A 26,029-nucleotide genomic window follows, 5' to 3' on the forward strand; every position below is an offset into this window, starting at 1 on the left:
CTGGCGACTAACATTTGACAGTTGTGTAGCTGTCAAATACGTGTCAGAGTTTTTATGTTTTAGTTTGCTATATAAGATTCATTTAAACAGCAATCTGCATTATCAAAAACGCTTTCAAAAAATATCAAATAGAGAAAAATAAAATAAAACAAACCTCCAAACGATTTCCTTATACCATACGGGAGTAGTCACCCAAGAGACTCATTTATTTAGCTCCTATTAGTTCGGTGTAGCGATACTAATCTCGCTTCACGAAAAAGCTCTCAGAAGCAAAACTAAACCGAAAGAGCTACTTGCTAGACGTACAGTAGCAATAAAACTGCTCCTGGCGCGAGGATTATCTCGACACAAATGGTTTAATGATCAGGCACTGTGGCGCCCGAAAGGTAACGAATGAAATCAAAACAAAATCCCACATTAAACCACCAAAGAAAAGATCCGCCCAGAAGCTGGATCTGCTGCACTTCGGTGCATCGAAAGCTACCCCCGGCGGCCACTTGGCAAAAGTGGGGAATTAAGACTGTACAAATGAAATCTTGTAAATTGGAGCATTGCTTTACTTTGCCAACTTCCCAGCTAATGCTCCCGGGGGCTTGCTCTGGGGTGGGCTAAAATGAAAAGTACCCCTTTTTCTTCGCTCCACCCTAATGGATGCTGGTAATGAAGCAAAAACAGGGAAAACCCCTTTACAGCTTTACCAAGTGCTTACACAGATACAGATCCGCGTCGTAATTTCAATGAAACACACGCTTCTGCATCAAAAGGGCGATTTAGGTCCCGAATGGCATGCATGAAAAGCTTTGCAGATGCAATAGCCGCCCCGGGGTCTTTTTGGAACTGATGCATTCAACCGTTTTTCTTCTTTTTTTTTTCTTGCTTGTTTGTAAACGTCATTCAGGAAGCAGTAAAGAACTGATACCCATCCCCAGAGGCTCGAATCGTTCATCGAACGAGTATCGGGAAAGCAAGATCGTCAATAGCGCCAACACACCGTACCGTACCGTATGTGCCTGGAGTGGAGTTTTACGGGTGGAGATATTTTCCCGAAGGAAGGCACCATTCGTTACAAACTACTTAGCAAATGAGAAAATAGACGAACTTTTTATTTCTTTCGCTTTACCCACAGCGAACCCTAAGAGAGCTGGGGAACTTTTACTGGTTGTGGGAATGTGGGAAACACTCGGGCAATGGCGGAGTGCTGGAGTTGCTGGAACGAACGAAGTCTTTTGCCTAGTTTTCTTTGATCGATATGGATATCGATCATACGCTCAGGGGAAGAGTAGTTGATGGGAGCCGTTTATGTCAGGGTTATTTGTTTCGTTGCCGTTTCCGCCCTGCAGCGGATGTTGATGGATGTCAGTACATCAAGTGCAACGGTAGAATGAACCATTTACTGTACTGGATAAGGAGCAGAATTGTGCCATTCGTTTGATCCTACATCAAAGTGCATTACGTTGATGAATTTGAAAAGGCTGAAATACGATAAGGATGTTTAAATACTCGAGCATAGTTTACCGGGTGATGAATTTGATATTTTTCATCTAATTCTATACACTCAGAATATTCTCTTAAATCTCCTGCTTTCAAAAAAACCCCATCACTAAATATTCGACGAAACGCCATCGGTGTCAGTACCGAAAACTTTTAGCAAAACTAACACCTGTTCCGGCAAACCCTGCATGCCGGGATTGTGGACTTGTGGACTCTGATCCAATGCCGAACAGCAAACAGCACGAATCATTCTACGATTTGATGTAAATAACACAGCACCACACCAGTGCCGCATTTTTCCAAACCACTTGGAAATTATTTTTCCCACTGCAAACTAACCATCAACACGCTCTCGAGGGATTTGCTCGGTGCTGTGCTGGATGAACGAAATATGTTCACCGAAAGCACTTACATCGCAGCTACAGCGTCGTACGTAGCAAGCGTATGAAACGGAGACAGGAAAAAAAAACCGCAGCCAAAAACCATTCTGCATGCAAACTCCGTGTCCGACCGGTTTCCGGGTGCCGACTTGCAAGGGACGGAACAGAAATATGTATTTCCTGGGAGGGAAAGCAAAAAACGAGCGCTTCCGAGAATTGCTTCCTGCGTGTCGGTACGGATGCATCACTCGAGTCGAGAAGGTTGACATTTCACGAGTTCGTTTGCTTGTTTGTCAGTTATCCTTCGCACGCTGGCGCTGGCCTTCCCATCACCCCCGTTGTCCGGTACTAGCGGGTGGGAAATTTTTTTATGAGCAATTCGTTATCGAAACATATTTGCTTGCTGTGTTTTTTCCTTCACCAACTTAGCGCCAGCCGAATTGGCCGGCGTTCGATGAAGCATAAGTCTGGTTTACGAAAATTCCACGAAACGCGGGAGCGCATCCTTACGGCCCAACCCTCATCTTCCCCCGATGGCAAAATGTAAACTTTTTCAATTTACTTTTGCAAATTAATTGCGACAAGCGGCCAGCGGTAGAAGTTGCTTAAGTGCCACCATAGGACAAGCGGTCGTCGATGTTTGGCGATGACGCTTTCTGGCCATTCGTTGATGAGGATGGATGAGAAAGTTTTTAATTCGTCAAGATTTTTGCCTCTTTGCCACCGTGGTTAAGGTCGAACGAAGGAGACTGTCTCTCGCTTGGAAAGTGATCCGAACCCCCGGATCACCCATCCATCCACTGGACCTGGACCTGGATGTATTTATTAAATTCTTGCTCCGTCCAGCCTTTTTGTGTTTGTTTCTTTTCGCCCGACGGTTCCCGGTCTCGCTTCTTCTAGGTCGATGTAAAGCGTGGGAACTGAAGGCCACCAGAGATGAACGATGGACGATGGATTGAAATCATATTAGCAGAAATTACTTGCGCTCGATGCCGTCCACGATAATCAAAGCGAAGCGCTTCATCGTACGGAAGCAGGCAAGATTTTTAATTGAATTTCGACGTTCATCAAGGGGCACGGGCGAGATTGAGTTTCATCGCATCGGTCCAGCGTGATCTAATGTACCGGAACTATATTTTACGTTCGATTATTCACCCACCAGAAACACACTTGCAGCTCAATTACTTGCCAGTGTTTAAGGGGGCGGGCAAGTGTAATTCACTTTATCGTACCGTATCTGAGTCCGGTTTTGTGGGCCTTACAAGGATACAAGATTGCATCTTGCAGGCGCTCATGCCTGCTTGCTTGCTAGCTCTCTGTGTCATCTTGAAGCCATCGAAATGGTCATTCAAGTTTGTACCAGTTAAAAGCTCTCAAGTACTCGGTGGAGCTGATGGAGCTTGTGGTGCTTGTACTGATGCTTTCAGAACACATCTTATTTTCCCCCACCACAACACGCATGAAATCAGTTCAGTGCACAGGAAGGCAGTTCTTCCTGATGGTGGGAGAAAAAGTGACGGTTTCAATGACACTCTGCACTCGGATTCCCCCCTTTCCAAACGCTCTGTCAAACAGGCAATGGCCAAGAAAGCTGTCGGAAACATTTTCCCTCCCCATACTCCACACTCGATGTATCGAACCGATGGTGAATGTGTCATGTTCCGTACTCCAGTCCCGGAAATACACCTTCCATGGGGACTCTTCCAAAACACTGCTGTACCAACCTGCGCTCCAGCGCAAGCAATAGTATAAAATTTCAATAATTACATGAGACAAGAGCAACCTATTCTTTCCCCGGAAGATGATGCTCGAAAGTGAAACCATTGGAGGGGTCTGTTTGGGCTCACATACTAAAACTCACTCCGTGCTTGTGTGCAATGATCATCATTAAAGCTTGCCACATTTTTCACACCCTTCCGTCAGTGTCTGACGCAACCTACCGAGTGCCACAGTTCCGGTTGGCGTGTTTCACAAAGCACAAAGACAACCCCGGTACCATTCGAAAACCCATATTGAACGATGACAGCCAACACTCGGGTAATATTCGCTCCCTCCGTTGCCAGCGCTACACTCCAACTTTATTATTATTTCTCTCCGTTGCGCCCTGCGCTGACAGTGACACCCCGTTTAGACAAGGTGGTCTTCTTCTAGCAATCGGGAGGGAGGAAGGGAGAGAGGGACACCAGCAACAAAAAAGAGTAGCACCATGTAACATGACTCCTAGATGTCTGCCAACAGCTGTCACTGTCGTGTATGGTGACGCCATACGTTGGATAAGAAAAATACTTAACATTATGAATGTGTCCCGCCTCGATGGCGCGCACAGGAAAAACGCTCGACGGAGCAGCAAACGAAAGGGATGAGAAGCTGTTTTACATGCAAACTTATGTTACGCCGCCACTCGTTCCGTGCAACGAGCCTCGAGCGAAATGGTCCTCTCCGCCACCCCACCGGGTGGTTGGGAGTATTTTAATGACTTCCAAAAACCAAACCACCATTGCAGCAAACTTGTGCCACGGTGGCGACTTCAAGTGCGTAAAGAAGTAAGATTCTTACGGCACGTGAAGTCTCTCCCTCCCCCCCTCCTCCCCCTACTTAAGGTCGTTCGGGCGTGATCTGTCGCACCCAGCGTGACAGTGCTGCCCGGAAAGTGTTCCTTAAACCACATACGGGTTTTTTGCTTCCGGTACAGGGCTGTACTTAACACCCAACGCCCGAATTATGTTTGAGGTACGATCGCCTTGCCGCAATCTGTTGTGATATATGGCCAACAAAGCGGGGCGTCTGCGTTATTTGCATACGGCCCATTTTTGACAGCAATATTTCTTCGGGTGTCACTTGCTATCATGAACCAGTTGGTTAAAACGAGAGATATTCCGGACACTTGTGTTGGGCACTGATTACGTTCTATTCTAGCGCTTAGTTATAATATAACTATTATTATAAAACTCGTATTTGTCAAACTCACAGCTAGTAAAGATTACATTTTTGGGGCTTTTAAAAGTAAATTTGTGCAATAGAAAAGTTTAAATACTGTAGTAAACAGGTAAGACATGTGTACGAGCTATTTAAACTATGTCATTATTCAGTAGCATCACTCAAATCATGAAGGCAAATTCGGTACCGATTGCTACCGATATCGTATTAAATTTTGTATTAAAATTGATAATTTTTATAAGTTTCATTAGACAAGTTTGCTTTTGATTTCGAGATGTAGCTGCATCCCTTCGGTATCGCTTGCTCTATACATTTGTTAACCGACTACTTTCCGCATCTATTCTATCTATCTATCCATCTCTAAGTACTGTCGCTTTCTCATACTACGATCTTATACTTATACTTATTTCAGCAGATATCATCACAAACAGTAAAAAAAACCGAATTCATACATAAATAATCACACACATAGTCGGTTAGGATCGATGAAACACCATGCGTCTACATCGATGTATGACGTTACGAGTTGATTTTTTTTCTATGACATTTTAGCTTTTTTATATCAAGCAATACTTATATATGAAGTGAAAACTTCTTTGTACATTTTTATATTATTTATACAACATTTGCCTACAGTTATAGTTACGCTTTTTGCTTACAAAACATATAATAAAAATACATTTCTACGCCTCTTTAGCGTATTAAGCATAGAATCATAACAAGTCGCGCAAACCGAATGTAGCTTTTAGACACACATATCGCAAACCATTTTTACACTTCACAAAACATATTCGCTTCCCTCTCTCTTTTCACTGCCATCTGTCATAAACTTTCCGATACTAACAATTTTCTTCAAATACTAACGAACTTTTCTCTTCTCTTTCTCTCCCTTCTATTTTCCTGTTTTCCGTTTCCGATTATCCACCGATTTTGGTTTTGATTGTTGTTTGATGTGTGGTTTTCATATTTTTTTTGTTATTATGTTACCCCAAAATGTATTTTTAAACTGTTTATGATTTTTCCTTTAAAAAAACCGCTAATTACAAATATTCCTTTTGGATTTCTTCTCCTTGAAATACTTCCTTTCGTTTCCTGTTTTTTTGTTGCAAACTTTTCCGTTGTACTTCTTATGTTTAGGAGCTGCTGGAGGTAAGTGTCTTCCCGCGCAATCATCTCGATCCCGGCCTCGAAAAGCCCGGTGATCGAATGAAATCGGGCCTCAGCATTCGGTGGTACAATAATTACATTCGCTCGTTTCAACCAGTTGAACCGCCACTATGTGGATGGGGGGCGTGGTGACGTCCTCACGTTTCGATCGGCATTACGTTCCGTTTCTGCTGGATCAATGAAGCCAATTAGCTAACTGCATCGTCAGCAAAACACTACGCGCATCGTACGGTCCGCGAGGCGATCAATACCGATTAACATTTTTACGACTAACTTGCTTGCTTGCTGGCCGTTTTTTGTCTATTACTATCACAAGAAGGCGATGTAATTTTTCGGAACCATTCCCTACACAAAACCCATTAATGGGCAAAGCGAATGATTTATTTCGCCAAATCGCACGTGTTCGGAATAGAATGTAGAATGTGCGGGTAGTAAAAGAGCCGTCCAACAATCGAATGACCATCAGAACCGAATGGCAAACGACGAAGGTTCGGCTTCCTGCTTGCGCTCATTTTTCATGCGAGAAAGTTCAGCCGTATCTTTGTACAGCGTCTACATTCGTGACTTCCACGCGCGTAATACAAATCCATTTGGAAGGATCGCATTCCGCACACTAAACTCCTTTCGGTACTCGCACATACCAGCGGGGAAAACACAGAGCCGTTCGACATTCCATCCCGACACCAGGAGAATTTTGTGCGCTCGCCGATCCGGAATGTGCGAGATGAGCAATCAAATTGTTATTCAAACGAGAACGAAATGAAATTGATTAATGCCATTTTTCCGCCCCACACTCAACCGTTCGTCGGTACATACCAACATCGAATGCTGCTCATCAACCCGCCCGAGCGTAGAATTGAACGGTAAACACGATCGTCGTCGTCGTCGTCGTTCACATATGACGCCTTCACATGGTACGTTCGCCATTCAGCAAATGGGACGTTTTATTTTCGATTATTGACTAAAGAACTTTTAATGTCATTCCTGAGCGCACTACATCGCCGCCGGGTTGGTTGAGACTTGCTGGGAGCGGAAACTTGGAACTTGTTCCACGCCAAGTAGTTGCGATGATGATGATGCATCCCCCCGAACCGGGGAAAACATGGAGTTTTTGCACAGTAATAAATGCCACTTCGTAAATTGCATAAATTTCAGCGGGAATGGTCGGAATTCAATTATTTGCTGCGTGGAAGAACACTTCACTGGTCCCTTCCATGTTTGCCTCTCTACCAGGGTTTCAATGGCTGCAGGATGTCCTTCAGTGGTTGAAGCCGGGGTTTTTTGTTTCCATTGGATATCATATACGACAGTCACACACACACACACACACGCCGTATATTATCACCCCATGAATGTTACTGACGCTCGTTGCCCTTGCAGCGTATCTGGCGAGTGGCCCTTGGAACAGGCAGTTGGAAGCCTCATTTGGTCACAGTCGGCCTAGCCGTAATTGATAGGGAAATTAATACAATTTTGATTAATTGAATTTTGGCGGCGCATATGCTCACTCGGAGCAACGGCTCACGCGGAAACCCGTACGACACACATCACTGTTGCTTAAAGGGAGATGTGCTTCCAGACCGAGGAAACGGTTTCTTGAAGTGATGTCCCTATCAAGAAATGCTATATGAGAGTGTTAAATTTTCAACCTGTTTGGAAGTGAAATTTGTCCTAATTTGTGATAAATTTTCTCTGTACAAGAGCAGAAAATACTACATTTTCTAGCACGAACGAAATTTCCCATAAACTTAGCTAGCCAACACCAACTTTCCTATTTTCGTTCAATACACCCCCTAATGTTCGGTAACCGCTTTGGTGCATCCGGAAACTTAATTAAATCGCACCCGCTACATTGTCAGGCTCGGTGTTTTTGCAAACTCCTCACAACCATGTGTGTGTGTGTGAGTAGTGAAATGTTATTTCCCCTGCATACATGCAGGCAACCGTTGTGCTTCGCTTAATTGAGTTTTGAGTAACATTTTCCTACCGCTGTACGGTGTAGCCCTTTTTTTTCAGCAAAGTTTTTCCAGCACGCCGTAACACCACGTGTGTGATAGTACAAGCAAAACTTGTTCGACCATCGTAAGCAAACGCTTGCGGACGGAATTGGCTTTCCTTTGCGCTGCTAGGGGCAGCTAAAATTTGATGCCAGCGTGGTAGATTGGTTTTTGCTGGATGATAAATTATTTGCCAACAGCTGGCTTTTCGACATCGCAAGAGGCGAACGTAGCTATCACGACCCGCCAGGAAAAGCTTCACCGTTCCGGGTCGTGACTCGGACGTGACTCGTTACAATTTTCCACGCCAGAAAGTGTTTAGCTGCTGCTCACTTTAATGCTAATAATTAATTTTTAATTACTTTTATTAGCTCTTGAATTTCGAACCTTTTGGCCTATTCACCCTTAACATCGAACGTCGGTCTACGGGACAAGCACGCCCCATATTTCTTCTCCTGAATGGTGGTGCCTTGTTCGGGGGTTCCTTTTTTTCTCCCCAAAAGTGTATCACACTACCGTGTGGGTCGTCACAAAAAGATGTGTACCCTCACGGGTTGGGGGGAGGATGGAAAGATTTGCAACCGTTTGCCAATGAGCTTACCGCCCCTAGAGCGCTCTAATCTTATCAGGACAGATTCTCCATTAATTCTTCAACGCCCAGCAGTACCGCCGGCCGTACGTTCGGCCGGCTTATATTATCTCCAAAGATGCAGCACTGTGTGTGTCCCGCTGGGAGGATCGACTAATAGAATGAGTACCCCGAACAAGGGACGGGTCAACACGCTGTGGGGTTGGACGTTCCAGATAAGAAACAACAATCGAAAACAACCGAACCATCCCCGATCGTTGGGACAAAGATGCAGCACAGGAAACATCCTGACGCTTCTCGATGAATATGTATGAATATTCCAGGCATCTGTCAGCAACGGTGGCGGGAGTGCGTACAAAAGGCGCCTTACAACTCTAACAGCAAGAACGGCCATTCCAGTGCGTGTGTGTGTGTGTGTTTCTAGATGGTCAGCTAAGCTTTCATCGTTTCCCCACAGCGCTGACGTACCTCATTGTGTAATTTCCTGCCGGTCTGATTTAATTCTGTCCCGTACTTCTTGCGGTGATGATAGGATAGCATTTGAAACAGGATCCTTTGCAAACTGATGCAAATATCACACCACTTCAAACCCACACACACACACACTCGACGACGACGTCGACGAGTAAGACATGGAGACCTCTTACATGTAATCAAGTAAAACGTTTTCCGATACGCTTCTTGGATGGTCGCTGACAAACTTAATGAATATTTCATGTCACTAAAGGCGAACGAGAACGATCATCCTTACAGCTTTGAAGGCAACACGGGAGCAGCAAAAACAAAAATCCCGAAATCCCGTTTTAAGATGCCCGACGGGGATGAGCCCGCTTTGTCTAGGGAATGGTAACATTAATTCGCAGAAGCGAGCTCAGAACGAGAGTGTGATTTAATCTTCTTACCAATCCTTCCTTCCTGAGGTCCGTGTTTTTTCCTCGCCAAGGTATCGATTCCCTACATGGATCCTTAATCAACTGCATTTAAAATGCTGCTTGAGGGTGCGCTAGTGTGCGTGTGTGTTTGATTTAACCAAAAAACTTCGTTTCTGTGGCTTCTGTGGCTCAGAAAATTAATCTGAACTGAAATCCAATCAGCGGTTTGTGTTTAATCTAGTTAAAAGCTTGAGCCCCTTCTTTTGGAGTCGCATGTTTACTGATGCATTCGGACATCTGTCGGGAACGGTCAGTCCAGGCGACTCCTGGAAAAGCCATTACTTACCCAATGCAAATAGGGGTAATTCGTTTCTAATGCTGCAAATGAAAGGAAACGAAGAAAAATTTAGCCAGATTGTCCTGAATTTCCGCATGCAGTTTCGTGGATAAATAATTTATTATCCACTTTACCTCGTTACGGAAAGAATCGGTGCAAATTGGTAGACAAGGAAGACAAAAATAATCTCCACCAACCAATAATTGGCTTGGTTAATTAAATTTTTTGCTTCACAAAAATTGATTTCCCCGAAAATTAAAAATCGTTCGAAAAAGGGGAGTTTTTTTGTCACGTACGCTTCAATCACTGTGGATCGTGTCCTTGCGATGGAAGCTTATTTTGCTTTTGCACCACAAACACACACACACACACGCGCGCGCTCGGATTCAGCCTTGCGGTTCAACGAGACAAATCAATATTCAATCATCATAACAGCAAATCAACGCTCTTTGACTCTCGTTCGCTTCAATTAGCGATCGATTGGTAGGTGTGTGAGCGTGTGTGTGTGTATACGTATACAGACTGCATCTATGCATCTATGTTCGACCCAACACCAGCAAAAGTCACACACAGCGTACATGCGGCAATAATTGGAAAACAATGCTATAACCCCTATTTTGGGGTCAGAATCGAAACGTCACACAGATCAATAATCTAATGCTGTACAAGCGCCCGGTACGATTATCACGGGTGGATAGTGCCACCCGAATATTGCCTGGTTTTATCTCGCTGTTGGTCAGCAAAGCGTTGGCCTGATTTGATATTTTGTGTCAAGAGAGAGAGAGAGGGCGGCACACACACTCGCTCCTTTGCGACGACATCCCGAGCGAGACTTCCACCAGCGGACGCCGAAGGAAAATCAATTTCGAAACGATAAAATAATGGGCTGCCAATGGCGGCGACACATGGTCGATGGTCGGGCGAGCGTATCCGGCCGCGCGAAGGATGTGTGGACGAGCGCGATACGTCAACGTGACAGTGGCAGAACCGTCGGTGCAACTTAGTACGAGCCACGCGACACAACCAGTCCCACGTGTGAGCCGGAAGGCTGGTCCGGGGGGAAATTGATGTATTTTGTTTGGCCTTGTTTTCTGCCGCTTGGTTCGCTCCGTCCGTTTTTCTCTTGTTCAATCGATATGTTCACAAGAAAATCGAATCGCACACTCACCACTTTGCTGTTTTTTGTTGTGTGTGTGCCTAGAATTGCTTCCACCCCATGTAAGCCGGGAACAGGGAGAAAAATGATCTTACGAAATCGACCCACGGTGGGTTCTCTTTCGAGCAGAAAACAAGAACAATGATGTAGTGAGACTCCGCTCGGTTCGCGTCCCGTAGCACTTGGTTTGAGTTAGTGTGGCAGGATGTATGAAGCTGGGCGCGTTCACGACATCACACAAGCCCAAATGTCATAATCGAAACGATAATAACGATTATTATAGGAAAAAAAAAACGGAATTTGTTGTTACCATCGGGACAGTGATTGGCATTATGGGCAGCGGCGGCGTTGTGACAGGGCCGTGAACGTGTATGACAGATTCAATTACCGGTTCCCGTTTTTTTCGAGGGCAACGAACGTACGAATATCGTGACGCCTTGGCTTGCTGGATTATGGTTAGCTTTCGTTTAAATAAGCAGAAAGCATGACTACACGTCTAGCTTCGATTATGTCTCCCTGCGGATACGCTTTTTCATGCTCCAGGAAGAGAATCCTGGAAGGTGATACAAAAAAAACCCGTCATATCAAAATTGATGCTTGAAACGGTCTCCCAAATGGCTCCATTTCACAATCTCTCGATGGTCATTACGGTGTTGGGCTTGCTTCCGACTACTTCTGTCAATAAATTTTTGGTGCGTGCGTGCGTGTGTGGGTGCGCGCCTCTAAACAGAGCTCACCCTCAATCCGAGTTGCCAATGTTCACCCCACAACTCCGTAACGGCTCCCAGGCATGCCATCGATCGTGGTAGCTGTTGAAGGTGGCCCACGATGGTCATTACGGCTGCTAACTTTTTGCCCTGCTGGCAAACGATGTGTGTTAAGAAAACGGTAAAAAAAACACACGCCGCGTTACACGAGTTATCGACTTAGCACACACTCCAGGCGAAGGACTCTGCTGATGTGATTTAAGATCAAATCGATGAAATAAATCACACGTCCGTTAAATCGCACGCTCGAGCACGGTAGCCATCGATGGGAGATCGCTTTTTTTTGTTGGCGAAGAGTTCCCTCAACTTAAAAAATATTTCCCAACACTGTCAGTTCCTAATGGCCAACTTCATCAGTTCGGTACTCCGGCAAGCCGGCATCCATTTGTCGGTTTTGGTTCGACATCCGCATCAACTCTTCCGTTACGATCCCGATAGCAATTTGATTGATCGACAATCTCCGAGATTGATGGGCTTCGCAGGCTTCGCAGGTTCTGATTTCGGTTTGCTTCCCGCCCGTGTTTTTTTTTGCCGTACACATTGTCCAGATGGTGAAGCGTCGGACGATTTGTCAGCAAACCTAACGGGACGCGTAATCTGCACCGAGAGGGAGAAAGTCAAAGATAATCCACTTGCTCCACTCCAAGCTAATGAACTAATCCCGGGGGGCACATAGGTAAAAGCTTCCTGGGCCGACATCTCCGAATCAGACTGTCACATCCCAATGTGATTGGACGTTTTACGTGATAAACATGGCCGACACTACTAGTGCGACACACCCGAACCGGTCGACTTCTTGTGCTAGAGCGTCTCGGTAAGGGAAAAACCCATTTCCCTCCATAAACGGCCCCATTCGCTCGTACTAGCCATTTACGGCATTAAATATGCAACGGCTGTCTCGCTCTAATGGTGGTACCGTTGAACACGGGTCCTGCAGGAATCCGGCACAATGACCAGGGATTGGGTACCGCTCCTCGGTACGGTGGTGAGCCGCAAAAGTTAGCTCCTGGCAGAAGATCGCCGGGTGGGGCATCCTTCGGGCGGACAACTGGGGCGGACGACGCATGTACACGTCTTAATTGCGGAGTAAATTTTTCATTAATATTTCATCTCACCGTAATTAGGTAAGTCGGTAATGGAGAACTACGTCGCACTGGTCCGGCCGGTACGGGAAAGTCTTCCCGTTTTTCCCGATACTGCCCACCCCGAGTGTCTCGTCGGGGAACAAACCGGCTTCCGCAAATTGACTTATGAAAAGCTTTTAAGATGCTTCGGTGTTGTTCGGTGATGTTGCGCTGAACAGTTGAGCAGCGGACTTTTCCTTTAACTGACTATCAAAGAACGGCTCCGATGGGTTTACCTGTCTCAACTGTCAACAAAATGACCAAGGCTAGCGGTCTCGGACCCGGTCGTTACGCACTGTAACTCAATTTTCGATAGGGATGTTTTTGGTTTTTGGCTTTTGAAAAATAAAATACCCACCGTTCACTTCATTTCCTACCCACTTTCCGGTGTCCGGTGTCCGGTGTAATGAAACCAAAATATTTTATCAAATTTCCTTATCACATCATCGCCATGCCTTCACGGTAAGAAAAGGTGTAAAAACACCTTTAGAAGAAAAAGAAACGCTGCAGCCTTCCTAGAGAAAATATCAATTCAAGAGCCGGCAGGCCCTCGACGAAGTTGTGCGACTGTTGTTTCACCGTACGGCAATGCAATGTTTCGCCGGATTTTTGCAGACTCTTGCGAGGTGTGAAAAATAAGTAAGCATAAGTAAGCGCCACGTGATCGGTCTACCTCTGCAGGGGTAATTGAATTATTCACTTTCGCTGCTGCGTCCTTCCGCCGGTGCCCGTACCGTGCCCGTCGCCTTGAAATTGCTAGTCTCGAGCGCTTGGCGGCGACGTAAACGTGCGGCGCGACAATCGTCTCCCGCTGTGAGCAAAAGAAACAAAAAGGGGGACAAACCCAGCGGGAAACGGCAACAGCGGCCTGACAGGATTCTTCCATTTAAATAATTAACTTAGAAGTGTTTCGAGTATTTCGGGGCAACACGCATCCCCCCGGCTTGTTGTTATCCGAGGACGGGGCAAAGTCATTTTCCCCTCCGCCGTACACCGTGTCCCGCTGGGTTGGGTTGTAAAATTAGATCACGTCTCCGGCTCGAGACACACACGAACAACACATTGAGGTGCGCCCATACAACATACCACATATGCAATCGATTACACACACACACACAGACATAGTCGACTCACGGGTTTTGAAGCGCTCTTGAAGCGATTATCGATTTTTCCATCCAAAGTTCCGGTGCCCTCTTATCGATCGATCCATATGCAAAATCTAAGACCACGAGACGGAAGCAATTAAGAAGAAAAAAAAATCCAACAACGTGCTGAGAAAACGCTGGGGCCCCCCGCGCAAGCCGATGCGCTTCCATATGTGTTTCCCCGTTGTAATGTGTGCTATAACTTGCAGGCGCTGTTGGAGGTGACGGAGGCGACGATGAGAACGACAAAGAGAAGGAAGAGGAGGCAGAGCGCGAGCGCCAGGAGGCGATCCGCGAGGCCGAGGAACGACGCAAGGAGAAGCACCGCAAGATGGAGGAGGAGCGGGAGAAGATGCGACAGGAAATCCGAGACAAAGTAAGTACACACGCGCACACCCTTATCGAATGATGGTTTGGAGCAGTTGCCGCGAATGCTTGGGCGTTCGGTTCACATCCCCTCCCTCGGTTCGCAGTGACTTTTCAGTAATCAATATCGAAGTAAATCTTTATGTTATTCATCATCATCATCATCATCACCCTTGTGACGGGATTTTTTTTATTCGAATAGGGGTGTACCCTAAGGGACGGTCGTCCTGATGGCATTACAATTTGTTAAAGAACCCCTGGCAAATGGGCTGGCCGTAAGGAGGGTTTATTGATTCAAAGCAGAGACTGTCAATCTGCAGCAAAGTTATCTCCCAAGCGAGGAATTGAAAAGGTGTCGGTGACGAGAGATTTTCCGAAGAGACTGTTAACTGATCGGGGTGCCGCGGTGATAGGGAAGCCTTGCTTTGCTAGGCAGGACCGGGGCTCAAATCTCATTCACTGACTATCCAGCTAAGGGTAAAATCAAGTCACAGGAAGCCAGAAAATTCACACCGCGTCCTTTCGACGTTGTTGTGCTTTTTAACTGTTATTTTACGATAAATTTATTTCTAGATCGATATAACATACATTCAAAGTACAAATTTCGTACTGGAAAGAGTAAGTTATAGCTAGCAATTTTAATATACAAACCTGCCTTAACTTTTGTAAAGCAACATAATTAAAATTCGCTTTCAGCACACAGCGTTCCCGAACTCCAACGGGAGATTCAACGCATTGGATAATGCAAAAATGGTGCAGAAAAATCTTTTTCCTGCTCACACCATCCACATCTAGAACACTTTCTCCCCCTCATTAACGCTCGGGCTACAACTTTTACACCATAAACTAATAAAACTTTTGCCAGCGCTTCGAAGAATAATTATTCAAAATGGTTAGCTTTCCCAAACACACGGTGTAGGAACGTTTGAAGCACACGCTCAAGGTAGGAGCAGTTAATTACTCCAAAGCCATTCCAACGTCACGCCATCTAGGTCACTCCCGGTATGTACACCAGCGAAATGAAAAAGCTGGACACTGTTCACTACGTGCCCTAGTTTTCTGAAGCGGGGTTCTACTTGTGCCTCTAAGGAAAGAATTCATGGCCGCCTTTGCCTAATTGGGAAAACATAAAGCGAACCAAAACGTGGCACCTCACTAAGGTACGAGGGTCGTAAAGAACCGGTGAGTAGGGCACCAATTTTTGCTCGCGATGGAACAGATACTCCAACAGATAAAGAGTTCCTTTTTACAAGTCGGTAAAGAAAACGATTATATTGTGGTGGGTTTTTCTTAGGCAAACGCTGGTCTTCGCTAAATCAAACACACTAAAATGCTTATGTGGTGGAAATGCTTAAACCGGCCAAATCTTATAAACTCACCAATACCGAGCTAACAAGAACCTTCGCCGGCGTCGTCTTCCACCGGCTGACTAATAATGGTGGGTGCCTATAACATTACGCTAACGAAGGGTTTTTTTTTGTTTGGCCAGCGAAGAATGGTGCCCGTGCTCGGTTCGTGCGAGTGTCAGCAGCTTTCTGATTTTTGAGTCCCACTTTTTATGCTGCCCGGTACACAATTAAAGCATAAAACAAACTGTGAAAATTCAAGCTTTTGAGCGTTTTTCTTCTCTTTTCTATCACTCCTTCTCATACTAAGTGGGACTCAAAACTTTCCTGTTTTTTTTTGTCGCCATCCCAACCACTCGTAAGACTCTGTGCCGAAATAGCTTACAAGAAAAATGCTGATCCACCCTTCCACCCGGTCTGATCCAGCTATATTCACTTCAGCCAAACTTACTTACAACAAAACCTGCTGCGAGAAATGTTTTCTTTCTTTGCACTTTCTTGTTTGCTGCTGCCACGAAACAAAAAACCTGCGCAGGAAGCAGAAATCCGGCATCATTCCTTCTGTGTCTCCTTTGTCCAGCAGAAGCAGCAGCAGCAGCAACTTTGGGTTGGTTTGCTTCTTAAGTAAAGAAAAAAAAAATGCCAGCATCATTTGAAATATGGTAAAGCAGTTTTTGCTGCACCGTTTACTTCCCCGTGTGCATATACTTAGGCAAAATCCGCTCGTTGACCTCCTGTGCAACTCATTTGCACAAAGATGAAGTTCTGCCCTCCGCTCTGCTCGCTAGCAAGGAGTGCCGCTGTAAAGTAAATAAAAAGGCTCCAACACTCACAACTCTTCAGGATGGGGCAACACACAAAAAAAAGCGACCGGACCGGACGAATAAAAGCAGGGAAAGAAAAAGAATGAAACACCATCCGTGTAAAGAGGGGCGGAAGGCGTGCTGCAGTCTTCCCTCTTTTATCGCTGTATACACTTTATTTACATGCAATTAAAAAGTTTCACTAACATTAATTTAGCATAAAAGTCGTGCGAACGGCGATGACGCGCTCGAGTACGACAACCAGCTGTACCATGGAGCAGATGGAACGCTTGGAATACGTAAGATGGACCAAGTAAGTGTAAGTGTGTTTTGCGAAACCTGCCTTCCACGCCCAGCCCAGCCCAGCACGAGTCGAGAACTTCCGAGGGAAAGCCTTGTCAATTGTTGCGAAGGATTTATGAACTTTTCAATTACCATCGTTCCAATGTTTGTTGTCGCTCGCAGCTATTTCTGACCCCACGCCCTGGCAAACAAGCAGCCGGCTAACCGGCTGCCTATTAATACTGCTTCTAATTGAGGGTTGGGTTGGCTTTATAAAATTATAGCTTACTGCAAAACTATCGACAAAACTTTCAGTACCACACGGGTCCGGCTGTGGAAAATAAGGCTCAAAACACCCATTGGCCTGTAAGGGGGGAGGGACGGTGCTAACTTTTGATAAGCATCTCTCCCTGCCACTGGCGGCCGGCTGATGATTAGGCTGCGTGTTGAAAATTGCGTCCTCCGGTACCGTATATACCCTACGCTGCCTTATCAACGTCAATCTCCGTAAGCCCTTACTTGTGTACAGGTTTTTGTTTTAAATTATATGTGATCTTGATGGTGAAGGGTCTGATAAGGGCAATATAATTTGCACAGGACGTCACGCCACATCCGCCGAAGCCGATTCTTTGTACAATTTTCATGCGCGCGTCAAGCGGCCTAAACAACATACTCATTAGCTTAAAATAACGCTTCAATACAGACGCTGCGAGTGGTGTGAAAGAAAAAACCCAGTCCCAGTAGTGGCTCGGTTTGGGGTGCTCGCGATAGCTCGCTTGTCAAAACATCACACTGGAACAGAACGGCAGGAAGTTTCATCCGCTGGTACGCTTTAATAATGCAAATTCTAATGACTAATGGCTGCGCAAGCGAGCATGACAAAGCTCTTAACCACGGCAAGCCGTTATGTGTGCCGTCGCGTTGCATACCCTGCAGGCGCTCTTAACCGTTACGGCGCCCGCACCCGATCGTAAAGCTTATTATGGCTTTAAAACCGTTCGTGTTTTGTTTTCTTCCCGCAGGATGCACCTTCCCCTCGGTGGGCACTCTCCTCTCACTCGAACTTCCTAAATAAAAGTTCAACCCCCCGTACACGGGATTGGATTTTTTTCCTTTTGCCTGTTTTTTCGAGTTTTCACAATTAGAAGTTGTCTCGCTCGGTACTTGCAGCCGTAATACCGGGCCGGAATGTTGCTTGCGAACGGTAAGCAACGGTAACTGTGACCCGCACCACGGGAGGGTGTAAAATTTTGTAAGCTGCTTTGTGGAACCACCATCAAACACCAACAGTTTGCGTGTTTCGGTGGAAGCCCACTCGAAACAAAGCACCCCTAAGCTAGCAACTGACCATCGCTCATGGTACGTGCAGGACCACCGAACGCTCTGCCAACCGAACCGAAGTCGAATCGAGCAGGGACTGGAAAAGATTAGAGCGCCACTCACTTGCGGTGCAACGTGGACTGGACCCGTATGCATCCGCCCGTCGACTGCGGTGCTGATTGTGCTGATGAGGGTGATGTACTGTAAAATTTTACACCTACTTACCGCTTTAGCTGTCCCGCCTCGAACCATCTCGCCTAAAACCCCTCGGTCCCGGAGAAAAGGCGGACAAAAGTTTATCTGCCGGAAACTGCTATTTTGCTTAACGCTCCATTGCGTTACCAAAGCGAGTGGTGCAGACCATTTGGATGATGGTAAGATATTGCCTCTAGGGGTGGGGGACTATGGTCATCCTGCTATCGATAAGTATGGTACCATAATCTCCCTCCCTCTCTCTCTCTCTTTCTCTCTGTGCGAGTTGTGAACAACTTTCGTTCCATTTTCCAGTTCACCGATTCGGTAACTCTCGGACTCTCATGAAGCATTTAATAAAATCTTATCCCGGCACTCGCCATCCCTTGGTCCCAGGTGTAGACTCCACCCAAGTAGACACTTATTTATGGCTCAAGGGCTTTCGGTGATCTGCGTTCAATGATATCCTCAGTGCCTGGGAGCGTTCCTGTGTCTTCCGAATCCACGTCCACTACGCAACCTTGAGTGTTCATCCCACTTCTACTATTCACTGCTATTCGATTCCGTTTTCCTGTGACCTCTGCTCGGTCACACGCACATTTTGCCTTCTTACGCTATGGTTGTAAAAATTAATGACAAAACATTATCCTGCTTCAGCACCGGCACACACACAACAGCACAGTATGGCGACAGTATGGTTGCTGCCGCCGGACGTTCCCTCGCACCATATGGCTGGCCGGTACGGTTTGCGTGCTGACGTGATGGGCACCAAACCGCTCGCATACATTCTCGGCCGCTTTTCTCCAGAGCGGCAAAGTTCCTAATCAAATCACGTAACGAAAATAATCGTAGATTTGCTATCGTTTCGTAACAAATGCTCAAATAACGGCTCCCCCGTTGGTTTTCCCTCTTACTTGCTACTCTACGCCCGTAGGATAAAGCCCCAGGCAGGTCACCAAGCTTATTATTTTTCGTTTTGTGCTTTGTTGCTGTCCCCCTCCAACGAAACCACAACCAGCGTTACGCACCTGCCCGTGTACGATCGATCGATGATTATCGTTTCGTTTGCTGTGGCGGTGGAGAATAAGGAAGGTTTTTCGGTATCTCAAGTGTACTTCTAGACTTTTGTTTCGCAAGAAGTCCTTATGTTTTACTTACACACTCAATAATCTTCTCGCTCGTAAAAAGGTCAGTTGGAGGGCGGACGTTCCACTCATCCCTTCACTGAAACCACCACACTCGTTGAGCCAAGCTCGTTCAAAATTCTACATTGTTTATGTTTACTTTTTGAAGGTTGCGTTTCTCTCCTCGCTTTCTTTCAGCCGAAGCACCCTAAACTGTTATCATGGGAAAAGTTAGCAGAAAATAGGGATCTATAAATTGAACCCCACCCCCGTGTGGCAAGTTGTTCTAAGCCAAACATCAAAAGAAATGATCGATCGCTATTGGTAACCCTCCGCCGGCAGATGAATTTGTTTGGCGATGCCCGAGGTGATTGTACCAAAAGAACTAAGCTCCAGTAAGTCTGGAGGACCACAAAAGGTTCACCACCGAGTCTCAGTCCGAGGATGGACAGGGTTCAATCGGTGTGAGAACGTATCAACCACCGGCGAACCTTCTCACTTAGCGTAGGGCTACATGACCTTCGGAGCGAATTTCCCGGAAGGAGGTCGTAGAAGTGAGCGCGTTTGTATGTGTGAACATGCACAACCGATCGGCACCAACTCATCGATGCGTAGCATGGGTATGCAAATGGAATTAAATTTACAATCCCCGTGGGCGCAGTAGTGCAGCCTTTCGCCGGTCTCGGGACGGGCCATCATTGCAAACAAACTAATCGAAATATTCGATCATAAACCCTGAAGCCACATCAAACGATCGATCCTACCGCTGGGAAAAGGGAGCACTTTAATCCGATCAGAAAGAATTTTCCCAACCGCCAGTGCTCCGGTGCTGAAGGGAAGCATTTATACAGCCAGCAAATATTTACTTTTCAAAATCGTATGCACTTTATAGATTTCCGCCTGAAACTATGCAAACAGCACAGCACAGCCTCGTGCTCGTGTTTGAGAGAGGCCATACGGTGTCGCTTCTCGTGCGACTTGTTGTCCGTAATACTGTACCGTGTTGTTTTCACTATCTCGATGTGCGGGAAAAGCACAAGGGAACAAGTTTATCGATTAAAGATTGACAATTTCCGTTTCCGGTTCGATGGAATCGATAGAGAAACAATCTTGCTCCGTATGCAAAGCGCTCCCCTCATTTTGCCGATAGAACCGCGATTTTCATCGCAAAACTCGACCCCGATCGTCTTTGTACGGCCCTAACTTTTTCCAGGGGGTAACAATCTTTTCGACGTGGTCCTTTCCGACCACAAAATAACCCTCCGCAGCAAAACCTCGATTTTTCGGCGGTCCTAGATGATGATAATGATTGTGAAGGATTTCCACGACTTACGACAACCCTTCGTACCCGTTCGGGCCGTCGGGGGAGATGAGTTTGAAATTAAATTAGAAAAGGTTTTATCACTCACTTGAGAAGTCAGATGAAGTGGTACTCTGCTGTCGGGGGTGTCGGGAACAGGAAACACGGTGCACAATCCGCGATTGGCGAGAACAAAGAAGCAAGTGTGTGCAAATGAGTCCCTTGTGGCGGAATTGTTTCTACGGCCTTTTTTTTCTCTCTCTCTCTCTCTACCATTTCGGGAAAGCGGATTGAAGCTTTCTCACGGGTATGGCTATGTTTGGTTGGGCGAGGGAAAAGGTGCAGATTATTTGGGAAAATATTTGTGAACCCCCGATCCGGGACGCGGGAACAGCCGAGCTAAGCGTTGCCAGCAATGGCTAGAAGGCACATTCTCGTTCGGCATGTTTGACATGACTGACTGGGAAAAACGATGGTTTGGGTTTCGCGGAAACCCTTATAAGGTTGCTATAATTGTTGGAACCCGATTACTTACGAAGGTTTTGCGAGGGATTTTCTCAAATTGGTTGTCTCAACCGGGCAAGAATTGGGACGGGGTACGGACTTCGTACTAAATTTTATGTAATCCGCTGCCCATCAAAACAACCCGACAAATTTTAAAGCTTACAGATTATATTATAATAAATCCACAAAATGGTGGTCGCATTATGCGTTCTCCAGTCGAGAGATTTCTTAACTCAAGAGGGCATTTTTTGTACTGTGGTATTTAAACAGTATTTTTGAAATATTTTAACATTTTTTACACTACTTGTAATACCTTCGATGGACGCAAAATCGTTCGTAACGGGTTCGGTTGGCACAATTCAAAAGCCGTAAAAGAGTCGTGTCAATCATCAATAACAAGCATTAACGAGCATTACGCACTCCGGTCGGTCCCTGGTTGCAGCTGTTATTGGGGATTACGAATGTTTTAATGGTCGGCAAGCTTTTCAGCTTGCAACATTCTCTTTGCTTCCGCGTACTGCAGTGGTTTGTGTAGCCATAAAATTAAAAAAAAAATTAAATTCACCAATCGGATGTTACATTCGACAGCATTATTGTGAGGAAAACTTGGACCATGGAAAGCATTTCATTCACTGCATTTACGAGATCAAATAGTAGATTAATTTCAATAAAATGTACTGTTCTTGTTTTGTTAAATATTAGTTTTACAAGAGCTGTGAAACACTCACTGCTAATGGTAATGGCTGCCGACTCATGTTCGGTAGCAACACAACACCAACAAGCATCCCAATTTGTAAACCTATCCAAAACACTATCGCCTCGTCGCTCGATAGTAGACTCAAAAAACAACCTCCGAGTCTGGTTCTATCATGTAAATCTCGATATTCAGACCCTTTCGCGAGCTCATGCACAAAACCGCCGTACGCTAAATTAAATCAATAGAGCCCCTATCTAGCGCTGCCAGCACTACACTGGCGCGGATGGCTGTCAAACGCAGCGTGCCAGCACATTTTATCCTAAATTGGTGTAGCTGTAGCCGAAGGAAAGTGCATCCGGTCCGAACCGAACCGTACCAATACGGTGTATGAAAATACAATTTACGCGCGCTTCACGCGTATCGTTAGCGCGATAGAACGCGGTAAAGTGGATGTGGCGAACGATCGTATCTAGTAGGCAGCAACGGCAGGTTGGAAAATTTGAAGGCCTCCCCGTTGGACCGTTGAGGGTTCGTAATTGCATCGAATCACTGCGGTGTCGTTGCCCGGGGCAATTGAAATATTTTAGACGCACGGCCTACTGAGGTTCATCAGTTCATCAAACTCTTTTGTTGTAAAGGCATATGAAAAGCGGGTTAATAACTGGCTCCTATTTTCTGCCTCTTTTCTTGTTTCGTTTAGTGAAATTGATTGTTCAAAAGAAAATTGGCTTGATATTTTTTGTTTGGGGGGGATGGTCCTACGGCAGAACAAAAACAGGTTGATAAGCATTTATTTTGAACGACGGTTGTCCATACACTGAATATTGTAGTCACTTTTAAGGTACACAGAATATGAGTTCCTTGCTTACCGGTTTGGTTCGCTCGTCGCTCGTCATCGTGAATCAACTTAATTCGATCGTACAGAACGCTGTCAAATCAGCGAGTTTGTTACCTATTTTAAGCAGTTCGCAAGGACGGTTCAGCGCGAATCTAAAGAACAAAGACTCTTCACCTGGTCTGAACAATTTTTTTGAGGTTTTTTTCCGAAAAAAAAGAATCATCCAATGTAACGGAAGAAAAGTGAGGAACCTTTTATAGGAACGTATGAATAAAATAAAATAAACCCTGCGTACGTAAATTAAATTTTCTCACCCTTCTTTCCACCCTAACTCACACAAATACCTACAAACAAGAAGAATAAAAAAACGTCTACCGCACCATAACACCATCACAATGGTGAGTTTGCTTGAGCTTTTCGAGCTCCTACAGCACGCGTCAGTCGCGGGCAGTGTGGGGGGGGGGGGGGGCAAAATCCGTTTCCGTTTTTCGTTAACCTGTCCCAAAACGCCCACACACAGAGAGAAGGTTTCGCAGCTTGTTAGGTGCTTTGTGTATTCGCAACTCCACCTGGGATAGTTGAGCAAACTCAAATACCGCCCTGACGCGGTTGACGGGTCTTGATTTGAAAGGTGAAAGTGTACAGAAATGTTGTGTGGGATTCACAGTTTTCTTGTTATATTTAGTAGTTATTAGATACCATAATTCCTGAATTTGTATTCAAATAGCTTGCGTAAGCGAAATAATGCAATTTTTTAACTCAACTTCCCCAACCAAAAACTCTTAAAGGAAGAACTTTTCCTTTAAAGTCAACATTGTGCCAAACAAAAACGAACAAAATGTCTGCTGCAGATGAAAGTGCAAATTGAAGCGAATAATCAGATGTAATCGAACATGACGCCGGCATTTTGACGATGGCGTTAAAATGGAGAATAATTTAGCTTCCATCGGGTGCGAACGAGGGTGCCGCGCAAGAGCAAATGGAAAGCGCACCGAAGCTGTGGCAGAGTTTTGTTCCTTCCTTTTGGAAAGCTCCGTGGATAGGACACACGGTCGCTTCCTTCCGAACAAGATCGGTTGGAATTTTATTGCCAATCGAGCGTAAAAATTATCTAGGACAGCTAGTGGCTCTTTTTTCTGTTTTTGTTGGTCAAGTGTGGTTGATGCTACTCTCATGGTCTTATTAAATTTGATTTAAAAAAGCGTTCAATCACTTTAATATATTGAGCCATACAAATATTAAGCTGCTGTTTTTTTTAAATAATTTTATCCCTTAAAAGCAACGAGATAACAAGGCTCCAACGATACATAAAAGCTTTCAGCAAAAAAGCAAATCACAAACAACTATCAACACACTTTCCAAATGATAAACTTTCCTTCCGGATCTAATCAGACGCGGCGTCGGTGAGTTTATCAAACTTTTGTCAAAAGTTTTGGTCGAGTTCTGCTTACTGGAACTCTCCGTTCGACCCCAAACAAACACTTACGCAGCACAGAAAATGAAGGTTAGATAAATGGTTTTGATAGCTCAATTGAAAGTTTACGTCGCTGTTCATCATTTCGCTTTCGGTACGGAAGAAGTGTATTTCCTGCAGACGCTAATAATGCCCAACTGTCCTGTTCTACTGCTGCTACTGCGTATTTCCAGCATTTAGTGAAAGGAAAGAAGCAAAAAAAAACGAAGAAGCCACTTCCTATTGGTCGTGTCGTTTGCTTTATGTTGGTTGTGATTGTTCCTGTTGTGCTATTTGTCGGGGTTTTTTTTTCTCTCACTCGCAGCCCATTTGTTCCACGACCGGTCAAGACAACGTCGTTGTGATTAATGACCAAACTCGCGGTGAGCAGGAGGATGCAGGAGGCCAATAAATAAGAGAAAAAACCCCCCAGCAGAGGGAAAGTTTTCCTCGTCGCTCAACGTTTAGAGCGGTGGTTTTGTTGTACAAGGTTTTGTATGCAAAATTAGAATTAATGGTTTGCCAACGCTGGTGCCGTGCCCGGGAAAGTCCCTGTGCGCGGGGCTCAAATACGGGGCCGTGGGACAAGTTTAATCAAAGAAATCAATTTTTCCATTTTGTAAACCATGGCCCAGAGACAGTATAGCACAAAATGAGGGCTAAACAGAGCGAATGAAAATTGCGCCAGCCACATGGTTGGGAACGTGGTCCATGTCCATGATTGATAGAGGTGTACACCACGACACACAACGATCATCCAGCCGACAGCCAAGCGCACCCCGGTATCGCTTCCATTTTGTCTGCACAAGCGCCACAACAAAAACTGTACACCACCACCAAAAATAAACCTTATTTCACATTCTGGGCCCAACGATTCGCCGAACCCAAATTTTTGCACCATCCCCACCGGCGCGGAGAGCGCTTCACGTTCGATTCGTTATTTACAATCTCGCGCCTCGGCAAACCTTCCGGACGGCCACCGAAAATCGCCACGGATCGTTGAATAATTTATCGCAATCAAGCGCGCAGTTCGGTATCGGCGTGAGCCTTTTGCCTTATCATTTTCGTAGCCGCACCGGGCCCCAATGCCATTTGTCTCACCGACAGGGAAAATCAGTTCCTAGCTTTTTCCGGAGCTATGCTGTGTGTCTGTATCGTACCAGTAAAGGAATCGATCCAGTAAAGTCTTCATAGACCGAAGCGGTTGCGTTGGGTTGGGAGCGAAAGACGTGGCGATAAATTATTCTACAGCATTACACCTTTCCCACACTTTGGCAGAATTATTGGACGCCTCGGTGGGTTTAAATATGTAGTTCTGTCCCAGACACAACAACAACAAGAAAAAAAGGCCACCAAACCATTCCGCGTTTCGAGCCAACGGTTTTATGAGCAACGAAATTTTATAAAAATATCTACCTCTTTCTGGTGGAGCTCGGATTCGGTGCTGCAGCGAATCTTTTATGTTGTGATAATAACGCAGCCATAACCGTAAAAAAGCGGAGGGAAAACCCCATAAAGCAATGTAAATTATAAAACTTTTACCCCGTTTCGGTGTGCGCTAGCAATGCCCCTCCACGTTGAACATGGTTTTTGCATTGTACGCTTTTCAAAAGCGAGGAAAGATTTTTCGTGTCTCCTGGTGCTGATTTGGTTGATAATAAGACAATTTTATTAACGGGTTTTGCTCCTTTTTAACAATATTTTATATTATCGTAGCAATTATTTCTCTGCTCATTAAAGTTTCTAACCGCAAAGCGGAACAACGGTGCGAATCTTCGGCTTTCCTTTCAACCCTCTCAAGTAGGGTACGAAAAGGGGTTTTTGGTTTAAAGTTCCTTTAAC

General features: G+C 45.5%; 1 protein-coding gene across 27 annotated transcripts in view; it reads left to right on the forward strand.

Annotated features, from left to right (window-relative positions):
• Window positions 1–26,029, forward strand: part of LOC118504275 (complexin) — a 148,677-nt gene that overhangs the window by 103,859 nt on the left and 18,789 nt on the right. For 18 of the 27 annotated variants that reach the window (XM_036038529.1, XM_036038527.1, XM_036038522.1 and 15 more), the window contains 2 exons: window positions 5,946–5,957; window positions 14,172–14,338. In XM_036038529.1, the coding sequence (XP_035894422.1) occupies window positions 5,946–5,957; window positions 14,172–14,338 (179 nt within the window). The remainder of the gene's footprint in view (window positions 1–5,945; window positions 5,958–14,171; window positions 14,339–26,029) is intronic. The other 9 variants (XM_036038533.1, XM_036038530.1, XM_036038534.1 and 6 more) reach the window with 2 other exon arrangements.

This window comes from Anopheles stephensi, chromosome 2 (genome assembly GCF_013141755.1).
Source record: "Anopheles stephensi strain Indian chromosome 2, UCI_ANSTEP_V1.0, whole genome shotgun sequence".
Classification (NCBI taxonomy): domain Eukaryota; kingdom Metazoa; phylum Arthropoda; class Insecta; order Diptera; family Culicidae; genus Anopheles; species Anopheles stephensi.